The sequence below is a fragment of the Limulus polyphemus genome, unplaced genomic scaffold (assembly GCF_000517525.1).
Source record: "Limulus polyphemus unplaced genomic scaffold, Limulus_polyphemus-2.1.2 Scaffold3778, whole genome shotgun sequence".
Taxonomy (NCBI): Eukaryota; Metazoa; Arthropoda; class Merostomata; order Xiphosura; family Limulidae; genus Limulus; species Limulus polyphemus.
Genome location: NW_013669388.1, coordinates 87,211 through 103,845, shown reverse-complemented (window position 1 = coordinate 103,845; position 16,635 = coordinate 87,211). Strand labels below are relative to the sequence as shown.

At 29.9% G+C, this 16,635-nt stretch overlaps 1 protein-coding gene across 1 annotated transcript in view; it reads right to left on the bottom strand.

Moving 5' to 3' along the window:
- Nucleotides 1–2,312: 2,312 nt before the first annotated feature.
- Nucleotides 2,313–16,635, bottom strand: part of LOC106470026 (tetratricopeptide repeat protein 39B-like) — a gene marked incomplete at its 3' end in the record, with an annotated part of 39,160 nt that continues 24,837 nt past the window's right edge. Inside the window, exons 2-5 of the mRNA XM_022398572.1 lie at nt 5,379–5,431; nt 4,665–4,778; nt 3,797–3,872; nt 2,313–2,436 (exon numbers count right to left, since the gene is read on the bottom strand). Coding sequence (XP_022254280.1) covers nt 2,313–2,436; nt 3,797–3,872; nt 4,665–4,778; nt 5,379–5,431 — 367 coding nt within the window. The remainder of the gene's footprint in view (nt 2,437–3,796; nt 3,873–4,664; nt 4,779–5,378; nt 5,432–16,635) is intronic.

The window sequence follows — 16,635 nt, the reverse complement described above, 5'->3', positions numbered from 1 at the left end:
ATGACATTTAGACATAAATGAGTTCATTGTGAGGAATTAAAACTTAATATTTAAATAAAAGAACTTCAAGAAAGTGGTTGTGTTAAATATATATGAATCAACAAGACTATTGTTCTCATTAAAAGTAGTGACAGAAGTTTTTAAGCCCAAAATAATTGCTGCAAAATCTGCTCGGATTGGTAGTATTTGAGAACTACATAATTAAAAATAAAAATGTGGAATATATCTTTTTTAGACATTTTTGTAATTATAAAATTTAAGTCTATATTTTGTCCCGTCTCTGGTCGTTAGTTAATTTTCCGTAAAAATATATTTTTTTTAGACATTTTTGTAATTATAAAATTTAAGTCTATATTTTGTCACGTCTCTGGTCGTTAGTTAATTTTCCGTAAAAATTCTTTCCGATGAAACTTTAGCGATACAAGTCCTTTCTTAAGTAAAACTGGTTTATTCTTTCTGAATACAACTTTGCAATACACTTAATTTCCACAGTTACGCTATAACAAACACAATAATTCACAACGAACGACTCACCTGCTCGACTCAATTGTCAGTCTCTCACTGTTTGCAGTTCAATTACATTGTTGCCGTCACGTCTTGGCGGTCTTATATATACAAGAATACCGCATATCTAGTAAACACTCGAGGATTCACGAACCTCGAGAATATGACGTGTTACTAGCATCACGTGATCCCCGCTGTCGTAACAATATTATTGAAGAGATTTATGCAAGTATGTAAAAGTAAATGCTTTATCTTTTCACTAATTTGACAAATTCTATAAATATCAAAAATAAACAAATTTAGTAGATGAAGCGAGGCATGTTAAGTACTTTGTTTAAAAAAAAAATTAAATGGGTGTTTCTGTTTTGAGAACACAAATATTAAGCTTTAATTCCAACAGCAAGATTACAGCCACACAGTAGTGCAGAGTAACAAAATAATAAAATTGTACTGCAGTAATAAAATATGAGTCATCTTGAACAAATCTGATTGAAAAGTCAATAACTAAATATTGTAAAAGTATACTTCAAGTTATTATAATCAGACCATCGTGGTAACCGGTGTAATAAAGAATCAATTCTAAACTTTATATACCGACTTTAAAAACTATAGACAAGATTCATATTGTTAACAGTATTTAGGTGCCAATCTTGTAAGTTATCAACCAAATTTGTATTCATTACACGACAGCATCAAGCAGCACTTTCAAGAAGTAAAATCATAAATAATATTCAACGTTAAACTGGTACATAATTAAAAACCTGATATTCAAGTCCGTATGTTGTAACACAAGATTTATATAAGTGAATGTTTTTCAATCCTTTAGTAACTCTATATCTAACATGACTAACGTGGATGTAGTATCTCTATATCCAACATGACTAACGTGGATGTAGTATCTCTATATCCAACATGACTAACGTGGATGTAAATCACTGTAATGTAACAATGTTGACATTTTATGTCACAAAATTACCAAAGTAAAGTCATTGTACATTTCACTGTATTGAAATTGTATTACCTCAGTTTACAGGAAAACTATACTGTTCCCATGATAAATCTGAGTTGATAAAATCCTAATTAGAGGTAATTTGTCCATTTTACGCTAAGTAAAAATATTTTAATCAAAGTGGCAACTAACAGTATATACATAAATATATGTATATTCATATATACAAACACACATTGTATTTTAATGCTCATTCTATTTTCTTTGTGCAGTCATGTAGAAACACAGTGTTAATAAGCAAACATTTGTGGCCTAAACTTCGTAGCTAGTTAGTACATAAATAAAACATTATCTTATTGTTTATAATTCATTAACAATACAGTCTTGGATTATCAAACAAATGAGTGTAGTCAAGCTGTTGCGATATGCAGGTATACTACGCGATTTCTACCCACTTATTTAAGAACACAAAATCTCTCCCTTACTTTAGTAGGTAAATATGTAAGTTCATACTTGATTTTTAACATTTGGTTGTTGAAAGTTTTCATATCAATATAATATAAATTCATGCATACAGGTTTTAAAGTGAAGTAAATTATTAGGGTTACATTTTATCTCACTTTGTCACGAGTTTCATGCAATGTCTCGGGTTATCAGGTTATGCATTTTTTCGATTAGAAGTTCCAGTGGTGTGAAAGGTCAATTTACAGGTACAATTACTAACCGTTTTTTTGTTAGTTAATAAGTACATAATTGAAATTGTAGGGTAAATCAACTAATTTCTTTATTGTGGAATCCAATATTATGTATTTTTTTTGTTATTTTCGCTAGTTTAAATTCAACAAAATCCCCTACTTACAGTCTGTGTAACTACTGTCACCAGACCAGCCCAAGACACGATATAAAGCTGAGAATTTTTTTCTGTATCTCTGACATACCGCTACTGCTTCTTTGATAGTATCCATGGCAACACGTATATCTCCCTAGAAGGAAAATGCCAGAGAAAATTATTAACGAACAGAAAAATTACCTCTCACCCATGTAGAAAATGTACCTGCTAGCAACAACTATCAAACACAACATTCTGAAAAAACAAATAACACAAACTACAAATACAGCCATAATACACACAAAAACATAAAACTAGCTAAATAAATCATTATAATAACAGTCTGTTAATATAAACCGCAGCATAAAAAAAATGAGTTGAAAAATTTGTCATAAGAGTCTGATGAATAACAAGTATTCAGAAATAATACAGTACAGACTTCTCCTTGTCCCACCAAAATAAATCTTATTACTTCCATCTTTCTGCTACCATAGCTTCGTAAAATAACTATCAGGAAGTTTACATATTCCAATACACTAAAAATTACTGACTACTAAATCACAAGAAAACATTTCTGTTCAGAGAGACTGTCACACATCAAATTTTAAACAACTGTTACTAACCAATTCTGATAGCTTTATTCCTTAATACAAAATTGAAAAAAAAATTAAATCTCTGTTAAAGATAATTATAATTTTAGCATTTTTGTAAATTTTCACCAAAGCAGTTGTTTGCCAACCTAACTGAAATTCTCTTTTTGTGGTATTACAATATATACACAGTTGTAAGCTATATTTTCAACATCATAATTTAGTTTTTTGATAGAGGGAGCTGACAGTCATTATGATTATGGTGCTGCATCTAGAAAATTCACAAAAGTAGTCTTAGAATCTAGAAAATTCATGTACTTAGTAGAAGTGAGAGTTCAGTATAAATACAAGATTGGATAATAGAAGAAAAACTTACTGAGTAGTTGGTAAAGCTACTTGGATCACTGACAGTTAGTGCTTCTGTCAAGTAATCAGTAAATTAGTCAGGTTTGTTATCAATCCAGGAAATTTCAGTTAAATATTGTTACTATATTAGGCTGACAGTAGTTTCAGTTGAAAAGTTTTGTATCTGAAGTTAGACCTATAGGTGAGTGTGGCTGTAGCAAACATTAAAGAAGAAATAAATTAACTTGTTTTTATACATGGACTTTACCTTGCATTATTTTTACTAAATAATCTAAAAGAACATGCAAAATGATAGAACAAAATTATAACAATATATATATATATCTTTTTTAAATACACAAAAATGGTAAAAGTATTACAAAAATCACATTCTATAAATACTATTGATATTACTGAAAATATTTCAGAATTATCTGGAGAATACTGAAAAATATAAAATCTCCCTTAATTCTCAACATAACACTTTTATTAATCTCAAAATAAGTTTTGTGTAAGAACATGTTATGGTTTTATTTTCGGAAATAATTATGATAGACAAGAAAACATTTTTTTACTTACAGTTTCAAAAGTCATAAAAGCTCGAATAAACATAAATACTCCACGACCAAGAGCATGATAAATACTAGTTTTAGCCCTGCAAAAAATAATAAATAATTTGTAAAGTATCAAAGAGAAATAAAGCATTGTTACTTTTATACAATGAACTTTTTAAAACTGTGGTGTATATACAAACTGAAACATTTTATATTGGCTACATGTTACATTCAAAAGAGCAAAGTAGTAGTACATCTTGTGATTTATACTTCAATGACTTGTTAACTAAGTACTATATAAGCATTATGTTCTGATCAAATATTTCAGCTTTAGTACATGAATGACAATATCAAATTAATTATGTATTTCACATTCAACCGAATAATGACAAAGTAAACTTCAATAGATGCTTCAAATTATCTTTAAATAATGGCACTGTTAAGTTCACCAAGTGTTTCATATCAAATGAAGTGCTTTATATTTTATAGTACAGTGAAATATTTTTGAGACACAAAAACCATCTAGTTAAAAAAAACAATCTTAACCTTTATAAGACACAAATAAATACAAAACCTTGAACTTCTTATTGTAACACACTAAAAGCAGAAATGAAATTCATTGAAAAAAAACACAAAATAAATAACTTTATTAACACAAATAAATATAAAACCTTGAACTTCTTATTGTAACACACTAAAAGCAGAAACGAAATTCATTGAAAAAAAACACAAAATAAATAACTATTAATACAAATAAATAACTTTATTAACACAAAATAAATACCTTTATTAATACAAATAAATATAAAACCTTGAACTTCTTATTGTAACACACTAAAAGAAGAAAAGAAATTCATTGAAAAAAAAAACACAAAATAAATAACTTTATTTACCCTTTACTGATTTCTTCTAAAGCTTTACTAAAGTTGTTACTCAGGAACAAATCAATAAAAACAGTTGTTTCTTTCAGTAAATTCTCTAAATCTTCATCTGGAGTCAAGGGAAGGCTTAATAAAAAAAACCATCATCAGCTAGTTATCAAGATAATCAAAAAGAAATACACATAGCAGAAAATACAAGCAAAACTAAAAGAATATCAAATAATCTAACACAACAGTTTTATAGTAAATTTAAAAAACACACATACATCAGAAGTTAACAATGATAATATAAAACTATGTAACAACAAGTCAAAGACATGTTTAAAAATTCAACATTTTTCTCTGGTGGCTAAAAACTTTAACTATTCCCAAAAAACCCATTTTAATTTTATATATCGTACTTATTTTAGCTTATAAAAATGGAGGATATATAGAAAAATATTTAAGTTTTTGGTGCTCATTTAAGAGCTTCAACAAACGTAAAACACATTTATTTTCTAAATAGAATAAAAATTAAGTTACTCAGCAATTTTTTATAGTCTAGCTTTTGTGCAAACACTTTAAATATACTATAAAGTGTTTAGCTAAAGAGTTTTACTATTGCAACTAAACAGATTTGTGATTGTGAAAAACACAATATAAAGAAAACTGCATTTTAAGAATGAAAGAAACAAAATAACACATAAAATAAATATATTAGAATGTTTATTATGCCTAATCACCTACCTATTATGGGATTCTTCCTTGACTATGTCATTCTCTAGAGCATCTTCATACACCTAAGAAAAAAGCAATAACACTGTAGTCTCTGACATAGGTTTCTTAACCTAATTCAAAAATCTCATTAATTAATAACTATAACCTTATCTTTATCTCTGGGAGACAACTGTAGGGCTTTGTTCTTTAATTGTCATTTTTTAGTCCCATAAGTTAGATAACAAGTAATGTTTTTTTCTGATATATTAATAAGCATGATATGTTCAAAACATAAGACTTAAGCCTTGATTTTACCAAACAGTGCTCTGATTTTTGGCATCAAGGGAAGTGAAAGTGCAGGTAATGATCAGAATTCTGATTTGTAACATAACAGCTCAAAGCTTATCCTTGTTAGCCTTAAATGGCAAAACATGTTTGGAATGAAAATTTATTTTACCAAACCTAAACATTTATTTGCCCATTTGTGAAAATAATCTATAAAAAGTATTAATTGTTGTAAACTAATCAAAACGTAGTAGCTAAGGCTACTAGCGTAATTGTTACCTCCATTAACTTGGAGATATTGCTGAAATTTAGCAATAGAGAAGTCTACAAGTAAATCTTATACAGAATATGATAATAAATATGCATTCAACATTAATAAATATAGGTTTCATAAATGTTTATACTTTTAACTAGTTAACTAACTAGCCTTATAAAAAAAGAACCTAACACATCACAGTTTATTCTACTTACAGTTTAATAAATGTTCCACAACACCCTGCTATCGTATATGCGGGCCCCCCTAGTGGCACAGCAGTATGTCTGCGAACTTACGGTGCTAGAATCCGGGTTTAGATACCCGTGGTGGGTGGAGCACAGATAGCCCATTGTGTAGCTTTGTGCTTAATTAGAAACAAACAAACATCTTATATGTGGCTGGTTAGTTATATGTTTTCTTAAAATCACATAGAGATTAAGCAGCACAAAGTCAGAACAGTCACAACACAACACAACTGATACCCACTAGACATGATATAAAGCAAAAAATACCATTTACAACATCTCTTGTAAACGTGAACTCTTAATACACTGGAAAAAAAAAAAGACCATTAAAAGTTATAATTAAACAGACTAATATATACACAACTCTGTGAACTCTTAATATACTGGAAACAAAAAGACCATTAAAAGTTATAATTAAACAGACTAATATATACACAACTCTGTAATACTGATCTATCTGAAACAGCCAGTCATAGAAGAGAATAAAGACTACACAATAAATTGGAATAATACCAAAATAATGGGATATGAATTACACACAAGAATAAGAGTGAGAAATGAAGCGTTCTTCATCCACCTCACTGGTAGCATAATCAGATAAACTGTCACAGAGGTCACTAAAACCAGAAAATATTCGAGTAAATTACCTGATTAAAGACCTCTCTGAAAAGAGCAGCAGGTTAGCAGCCAAAGGTTAGTAACAATATATATATAACAAGAAATTATCTTTACATATATATTAATTTGTATTGGCAATACAGTAAAATTGTACGTTAAGTTCATTGTCTATCAACAGGTTATTGCCTTTGATTCTCTTGTCTATCATTACACTGATCTATAAGGCTTAATATTAAAAGTCCTTAAAGCCATTTGTGCTTTGTTGTAACATGTTTAAACTTGATACAACTGAACAGTTATTTACGTTAATAAATAAGCAAAGATGGGCTTATGAAATTGTTTTCTAAACTAAACTATTTTCTCTTCTTAGCAAAATAAAATCTAAGTACAAAAGATCATATTTGCTGTAAATATACTTTTAATAGTTTTTGATTTAGTTGAAGCAAGAACTACACATTTAAGTTGTATTCCTTCAAGTAAGTTTATCACAAAAATGTGACAGGCAAAAGATTTATCTCATCAGAAACTGGAGAAGAAAAAAGTGACATACAAAAACCTTTTGTTAATTATAAGAAAATTAAGGATCGTCAATTACAGAACTATATGTTTAAGATACTAGATTCCCAATTCCTTTTTTTAATTCCCTTTTGCTATATATACATTTTTGAGATATCTGATCTGATAACATGATAGTAAACAAAGAAGTTACTTGGAAAACCACGTAGGTTCAATTTTAATATTTTAAGCATTTTCTAAAAATCGAAAATGAATAAACAATCCAGTATATTACATAAGCAAAACACTGCAGATTGCATCTGTAAAAAACAACATGTCAACCAATAGTTTACAGAAGGGATTCCCAGAGAATTATAGTTCTCGGTCACAATAGTGTCTGAGTTTCAAAGCTGCAGTTGCAAATATATAAATCTTCCATATTCAAAACACTAAATTATTATACAACAAACAACAAATGAAAAAGTCTACAGTACTATTACATGCTGCATTTGCACTGTTTATTTCAAGTCATCTGTACTCCCATTAGTTGTAAGTCAGCTATAAAGGATCACCATGATCTTTAAACATTTGTCTGCCACTTAATAGCAGCCCCCCCAGTGGCACAGTGCTACGTCTGCGGACATACAACGCTAAAAACCGGGTTTCGATACTCGTGGTGGGCAGAGCACAGATAGCCCATTGTGTAGCTTTGTGCTTAATTACAAACAAACAAACTTAGCAGCAACCAGTGAGCAAATGTTAGCACCAAAACAAGGCATTGGTAAGTGGGTGTTTGGCCAATAAAAGTCAATGATTGTTCTGGGTGTTTTTTTTTTCTATCCAGAAGCTTTTTCTACTTTAAAATCATTAATAAATACCTATTGGTAATTATATTTAAAAAACAAAAAATCAGATGAAGTGGAATGGTAAGCAGATGATACATTGCCTAGACAACAGTTTGCTTTGCTTCATAACAGGTATACATCTGTCAATCATGAAACCAATGTATACAGAATATAATCAAGCTATCACACTCCGTTATTTTACACAGTGATATTTTTATATGAATGCAACAAACTACACTATGTATTCTTAAAACCTAAATAACCACCTAAACTTTAACAAGATGAAATAGCTAAAGCTACTTACTGCAATACTGAAGCAAAGAATTCTATAAAAAAATACCCTTTATCACCGCAAACGTTTCAACTGTCAAGAAGTTAAATGAAGTCATTCAAAAAAAGTGATGTTAATATATGTTAACCAATATTAAAGAAGTACACATTTTCTCCTTTCACTAATAACCCTTCATTGTACTACAATTCTATGCACAAAAAAGAAAAAGTTTTGTAGTCATGCAATTTGCAACTGTGTAATATCTTTCATTGCATTAATTCTTCATTAATGCTAGAACATAGTACTTAAACAACCAATGAACTACTTGCCATTTTTATTTACCTGGAGATTTTTACACAGGTGTAAGTGGACATATTTTAAAAGTCAGAATTAAAATAGTATTTATACCAATTTAATTATGAGAGATCCAAACCTGTTAATACCGATTTCAATTGTCACTGTAACTTTTTTAATGACATTGTCCCCAATATCTGGTGTTCTAAGTATTAATTTTTTATTTTATTACTTGAATTTATCTCTACTTTATCCATACTTACTCTATCTCCAGAAAAACCAACAAATTCCAAAACCCTCATCACCCGTTTTGGAAGCTGAGAAATCAACTGTCAGAAAAGAAGAATCATTTGGTTATTTTCAACAATTTACACGTTTTTTTTTACCTCCTAGTGTCCAAAACTAGTATAATCCAATAACACACACTGATCAAAGTGTAAATTGAACTGGACCTTCCTCGAACTTAGACTTTGAGATTAAACAAATTTTGGAACACTAAGTATATTTATTAATGTGTAACTTATTGTTACATAACATACACATACATGTATTTATAGCTAAGTCACTAGCAAGACCTCTACTGGATTACTGTCATATAGAGTTACACTTAACGTCAAGATTCATTTACTCTCTTCAGTTTTCAAACAGACCTTACTAAAACATAATATTTTGCCTCAATCTGTCATATGTTATAGCTTTCACCAGTCAAAATTTTATTTCTTTGTATTTATCACATGGCATTTCTGTCCTTGAGCCATGAGTGCATACACTAAAAACATCATTGCTGGGTTTAGAATGCTTCCTGTACTTTTATAAGCATTATGTTAATGTGACACTGCCTGATCAGTTGAATAACAGCAAATGACAGTGCAGACTCTCCACATCCTCTGGTGCAGTTCAAGGTATCGTACAGGAGATGTTTATAGTTAAAGACAAGGCAAAATGTGAGATGACAAATATGATCAAAGAAGATATGAAAAACGACAAGAAAAGGGTAATAACTAATAGAAGTATAGACCAGCAGGATGGGGTGTATAATCCAATCAAGCAAATTGGAAAGAAATAAGTTACTAAAGAAAGAAGAATTTTATGAAAATACATTTGCATGCACCCTAAAAATGTGTAGTATGAGTGAAATAATATTAAATAAACTGTACAGAACAAAGGAGACACGATCCAGGTTGGGATGACCACGTTATTTTGTATCTCAGTCTTGGAGTAAAGTCTTTATTCTAACTGTAAGCTTCCTCGATTTGGTAACTTTGTACTCCCCTCGTGATTGAATAGCCTGGATTTAAATAAATTCATTTGTAGCTGGTGTTAAAGTCAAATTCCAGAAGACTAGCTTACTAGCCTCCCATTACATACTGTAAATGGATCAGATATCCAGAATTGCACCCCACAAGAACAGAGGCAGTGTAAAGGGGTGGTCATAGGATTAGTTGGCATCCATCACAAAGTGCCACCTGAAGAGCTCTAAACAGCTGCAAGTCTAAGTAAGGTGAAGGAAAATGATCATCCAGGGGCTTGTGGGACCAAGTGAGTCACCAAGACCACAAGAGGTTGAAAAGAAGATAATGTATTTCTGGAGAAACTTGCAGTGAGAGGCCAGAAACCTAGGAAGGAGCCATGTATGGGCACATCCAAGATGAACAAGCGACATCATAAAGATCATCATCAAGGTTGTGATGGAAAGCCTTGAAATGAAAATAAAGCATGAGAATAAACAAAGTGGAGTACGAAATGAAGATGAGTAGTTGGAGAGATAGAAAAATGGAACGAATCCCTAAACTGAAAAAAGAATTGGGTAAAGTAGGCTCATGTAACAAGGGAGACTGAGATTCAGCAAAAAATTACACGAAAAAGAGAAAGCAAAATGCACATATATGTAGAATCCAATCACAGAAGGATGAAAGTTGAAGTACTTAATCCACATTGGGAAGAGGGAATGAGAAGCAAAAGCAGACATGAAAATAACAGTGGTGAAGCACTCACTAGATGAAGCAGGCTCAGCTGAAATAACAAAAGCAGGAGGTCAGGAATCCTGGATCAGAGATCAGAATTCAACCAATCATGTAATTCTCAATAGAGATGTCAGAAACACAAGAACATGAATGCATAATCCAGTTAATCTACAAAAGCTGATGTTGTGGTGGTCTATTTATAAAATAAACAGAAGATGGAGTTATTTGATTTTTTGTTTATTTTATCAGTTAGAAAGAAATTAATGGCAATGGTGCATAGGCCTAATGATGACCTCGAAGAGTACTGAACAAAACCCATATGTTGGACTAAACAATGGGAACAGATAATCGGATGTGTCCCAAAAAGAACCAAGTCAAATTATAAGAAAATAAAATTGAAGATAATACAAATGAAAGTTATAAATGATAATTCTTAAGTAATGTTTTTCTGTATAATAAAAAAAAGTATGGATATAAACACTACATGACAAATAGTAATGAAAGATTAAAACAATATGCATAAAATTATGGTATATCTTGTTTGAAAAAAAAAGTTTGAAGACAAACATCGTCAATGAAAGAAAGAGCCTGTTCACATGAAGGATGTGTTGTCCTCCTGTTGGTGGAGAGCTATAGTCTAATGGTGATTATATCAAAAGCTGGCACAATATACATTGACACATTGTATGGATGATAGCTTTGTGTCAGGCTTGTGGCACACACAAGAATTACACGGCAGCGCGTGCAAGGCAGTAGCTCTTTGTGGTGCAGAGAGGTGAGTGGCATTTCTGAAATATGTTTATTAATCAACAGCTCCAATAAATAGTTCAAATAAAGTTTAATGCTTTTACAAGTTCTCTTCACACTGTAGTTTGAAAGTAAGAATATAATTCAACTCTTAAAACATTTTCATATTCTACAATGTATTTATATTAACCGAAGGAAATTTTATTAACAATAGATATCAATAATGTTGCATCTGTTTTCTTAAATGTTCTTTTGATTTCAAAAAAGTTTAAAAATCCAAGTTTTAAAAATTTTGAATTTTAATAAACTTGATCACAAAATGAAAATACAATTTCTGCAAAATTATGCATTGATTGTTCTTGAATCAGATATGTTTACCCTTCTATAAAACTACACTTTACAAACAGAAAAAGAAATGTATTTACCAGATTAAATGCTCCCAAACCAACATGAACTCCACTTTCAAAGTCTCTTAATGCCGTTGCATTTTGAAATTTCTGAGTATCTAAGATACGTAAACATGTTCTGAAAGAGAAAGAAAATCTGACTATTATTCCAGACTTTTTAAACCTTTCTTCACTGGATAATTCATATGATTAATGAAGACTCCCTATTATAGTTTGTCTATTACAGTTTGAGCTAATGACTAATTAATTACTTTAATTAATGATTAATTAATAATTGGAAGAACAAGTTTCAAACAGGTGTCAAAATATAGTGTTAAGTAAAATGCAAAGTATTAATAAATCCAAAGTAATTTTTATAACAAAAACATTGGAAGCTTTATTGTTTATTATAACAGATATGCATCAATAATTATATGCAGAAGATATCAAAATATTAGAAATACATTCTGGCCATATATATACGGAAGAAATATCTTTTTTTGTTTTCCTGAACAATTATTAAATAAATATTTTTTGAACTTAAAATGGAAGGTAGATAAATGCAAGGTATTCTTTATATCTTTTAAAGAGATTTAATTTTTCCTCTTTTAGAGCATAAAAATCAGGGTACAGGCAATCTTCACATATGTTAAACCATATTAGTGCAATAACTATCCAATATCAAGGAAAATTTTTTGTCTTTCTTTGGATACATCTACTCCTAAATGAGTTGATCGATTCAGATCAAACTTGACATGCTAGCTTAGTGGTCGAAAAACAAACCAAATTCATATTAAACTTTCTCATATATTGAAAAATTAAAATAATTTATAGAATAACCTGTATATCATTACTGCAGTAGCTCACACCACAACAAAATTCTACAAGTCAAAAATTGTAAATAGAATTTTCAGTATTTTGGCTTATTTCTCCTAATAACCAAGATATACAGTAATAAAATATCCAGTTACAATGTGGAGAATAAAGATATTACTGCTGTTTGAGTTTCCTGCTCTTTCCTCATTCAACCATTTAACTTCCAATTTATACTAGGGTTACAATAAGCACTTAAGCCTGAATTAGAGACGTATTTCATAGTCATTTTGAAACTTAGTTGTAGGATAGGAAAGAGAAACTTTATGAAATATTAAAGAACATTAGGATCTGTGCAATTATGAGATAAGCTTAAAAGAAAAGCAAATATGGTATATGTTCTTGTTCTTAACCTTAAAAGAAAAGCAAATATGGTATATGTTCTTGTTCTTAACCTTAAAAGAAAAGCAAATATGGTATATGTTCTTGTTCTTAACCTTAAAAGAAAAGCAAATATGGTATATGTTCTTGTTCTTAACCTTAAAAGAAAAGCAAATATGGTATATGTTCTTGTTCTTAACCTTTAGACTCAGTAAAGCATTTACTTTATTTCTTAACAGTTAATACAAAGCCTGTGCATTTTCTAATACGATAACACATACACCCATTTAAACTATATTAAAAACAATAATTGTTCTCAGTAACTTTATTTCTTGTAAAGGGTGCTGTCAGGTATATCAGCCATCACAGGGTGGGATGATTACTAGTTAAATCGTCAACTAGTTTTTTTTTAAAATAATTTTATTCATTTTATATCTAAAAGAAAAACTAATAGGAAAAGCGACAAAATAAAGTTAATAGCATACATTACAATACTATGTTTACATATTGATTGTCTCTTAAAAGTAGAAGATTGTCTCCGAATAAGGTTAGTAAAGCATCCCAAAATACCAGTTTAGATCAACCACTATTTGAATAATGGATTATATGATCAGGTATAACCTGATGGGCTATCTTTAATGGCAAATATTTGACTATTTCATGTATGTCAGTTAGGTTTATGACAGTAATATAATGATGAATAACTTAAGCTACAAACGTTGTTAATTATTTTTTAAGTGTATATGATTCCGATGGATTTAGAATAATCCTGAAACTTTCATGTTCTTTATCCTAGGAACAATTTTATTAATTAAATTTCTGTCAAATGAGTCTTGAGTTTATTTTAAGCTACCTATATCATTCCAACAACAGTGAGATAACACCTGTTCTCTTGCAAACAGAGATACAAAACAGATACATACAATGGTGCAGCTTGTTGTTAATAAAACAGGGATGTTCGATATCCAGTTTCTCTTTCAATTCCTTTACGTGCATGTTACTGAGTTACATTCAAAATGTAATTAAACCATTTTACTATCAAAGTATTTAAATGAAATTATTATTATCGAGTTTGTTATAGTTCAAAGTTTTATATTATCTTAGTTCTTATTCCATTAGTTCAAAAGAAACATCAAAAGCAATAATGATAACTTCTCATTTTGTTGTCACGTGATGCAAGAGGTATAAACAATTTCGTACTTGAGCAATGTATAACTAGAATCAAACAACTGCATTTCTGTACATGTGCATCTAGACAGTAATGTATGTTTACTTGCCCTATTGACACGCATTTTGAAAGTTCTTTGGCTAAATGCAGTAGAAACAAGTAATAAATTTTGTCAACTCCTGATGGATGCCATGCCCACATTCTGTACTTCTTCTTGAGCTTTACAAACAAATCTACTTACTTCACACACGTTTTTAGTTACTATAAATAGTAAATTTTACACTATAATCCAACAATGTTTATTTTGATATTGAAGATAAGTTGTCATCATTGGATAGATGTAACTGCTTACAGTACTGTTGGCTGCTTTGTTCGCAATAGCACTTCGGTTGTTTCTTACCTAAATAATGTTATAGTTAGAGAAACAGTTAAATTGTATTTAGGTTTTACTTTTATATTTTAGTTAATTATGTATTATTTGTGTTTTAAAATTCCTAGTGATATAGTAGAGAAATGGAAAATAAAATATAAACATTTACCTTAAAAACTTTTTATATTCATTTACGATGTTCTAAGAGATTATGCAAATGAAATGTGAAAATTATAAGATAATAAATATTATTTTTATACCCAAAATGAAAATCACCTGCTAGGTGAACTCTTCAGAATAACTACAAATAACTACATTAAATAACGAATTTTTAGTAGAAACAGTAGAAAAAATAAAAATTAAATATTATATTTTTCTGAAACTACATACTTTTAAAAATGTTTTTTTCAAATTTCAAACAATTTCATCCACTAGTTTTATTTTTCGAACAAAATATAATGACAGCGATGATAGGTCCCTACATTGTAGGGACCCAATAGTCATAGGGCTCAACAGAAAGATATATAATTTCCATGTTCTGCTAATGATATTTTATTAAAACTAAGGAATAAACACAGATAAGACTTTTAAGAATTGACTTATTGGATGTCTATTAGAAATTACTGAACACCCTAAACATCAAACACACTATAACTCAAATACTGCTCAAGTTAAGACTGTTGTCGTATATAAGTAAAAATGATTTACAGATGTATAAACATCAAACACTTTGTCCTTGACAGACTGGAGGTTTGGATATATGTTTACACTTGATTTAGGCCTACTTGCAATAGTGCAAAAGGTTACTCTAGAAATATATTAGTTAAAACAGTGATTGGCTTACTGATGTAAGACTTGACATTTTCCAACCATGGACAAATTTTCTTACAGATGACATCTGTCATCCAACTACAAGAAGTTTAAATGGTTGCCAATAATGTTTAGAATTCAGTAATGAAAAACTGTTTTGTTGTATATTCAATTACAAAAATTAAGTAGCAGAAAAAAATAGATTTTTCTGGCTACAAAAAACAAAAATCATCTTACTTGTAAGACTGGTAACATGATCTGATCTTAAGTCCTCCTCTAATAAAGGTGAAAAGGCTTTGATCTGATATAAAGGTTAAGAGAGCATTCAGCAACAAACATTCTGCATATGTTAGTTCTGCATGAGCTTCCACTACAGAAAAGGAAGAAAAATTGTGTAAAATTACAAAAACAATAAACCCATCATTTTAAGTGAAACTGAATGAAGAAAAAAATTTGTGTTAAATTTAAAACATATATTTCTTCACTACTTTAACAACATAACAAAACTATGGCACTTAATAATCATATCAAACAATGAATTAGCAAGTTCCCAGATAACATACCAAGGTCAGGTTAATGTTAGCTGATGATCGGTTGTTGGTATATTGTTAGTATATGTAAAGTTATTTTGGTCCATTGTTGGTTCACTATTGGGTAGCTGAAAATCCAGATAGAAGAACAAGGTTAGACCAATATTGGCTCAAGGCTAGAAAACAATGTTGACCCAATGACAATTTGCACGTAAGCCCTTAATTGGGCCAACATGTTGTTTCATCATCGGAACAAAGTAAGTATCCACATTTTTACCTATTGGTCCACCATACTAAAAAACTAATCGATGATGATGATACGGGTTAGATTTCCAAGGCATATATGGAATATTTTCTGTACAGATAATTCCATGAATCCACACATTTTTCAGTTGTATTAATGTGAACTAGAAATATACAGATGTTGTTTTTCTGTGGGTTACAAAAAATTGTTTAAATATCTTCAAAATGGACTGTCAAATCTTATAAAATAATAGACGAACAGAGCCTTGTTTAACTCTCTATAAATTGTGTGGAGGTAAGCCGACCGTGAGTTAACATCATGAATATTTCATTTAAACTTGAGACATGAAATAGGTTTGTTTCTTGTGATTTTTAAGATAGTCTGTAAACTAACAGCATAAAGGTTGTCTCTAGATTGGTTGTTTGATTTAAAAAAAGATAGTTTGTAAATTAACAGTATAAAGAGTGTCTCTGGATTAGTTGTTTGACTTTATGATTAATTAAACATTAATTTTATCTCAGTACAAAATAAATGCAATCATCAAAGCACTGGGTAGAAAGATGAA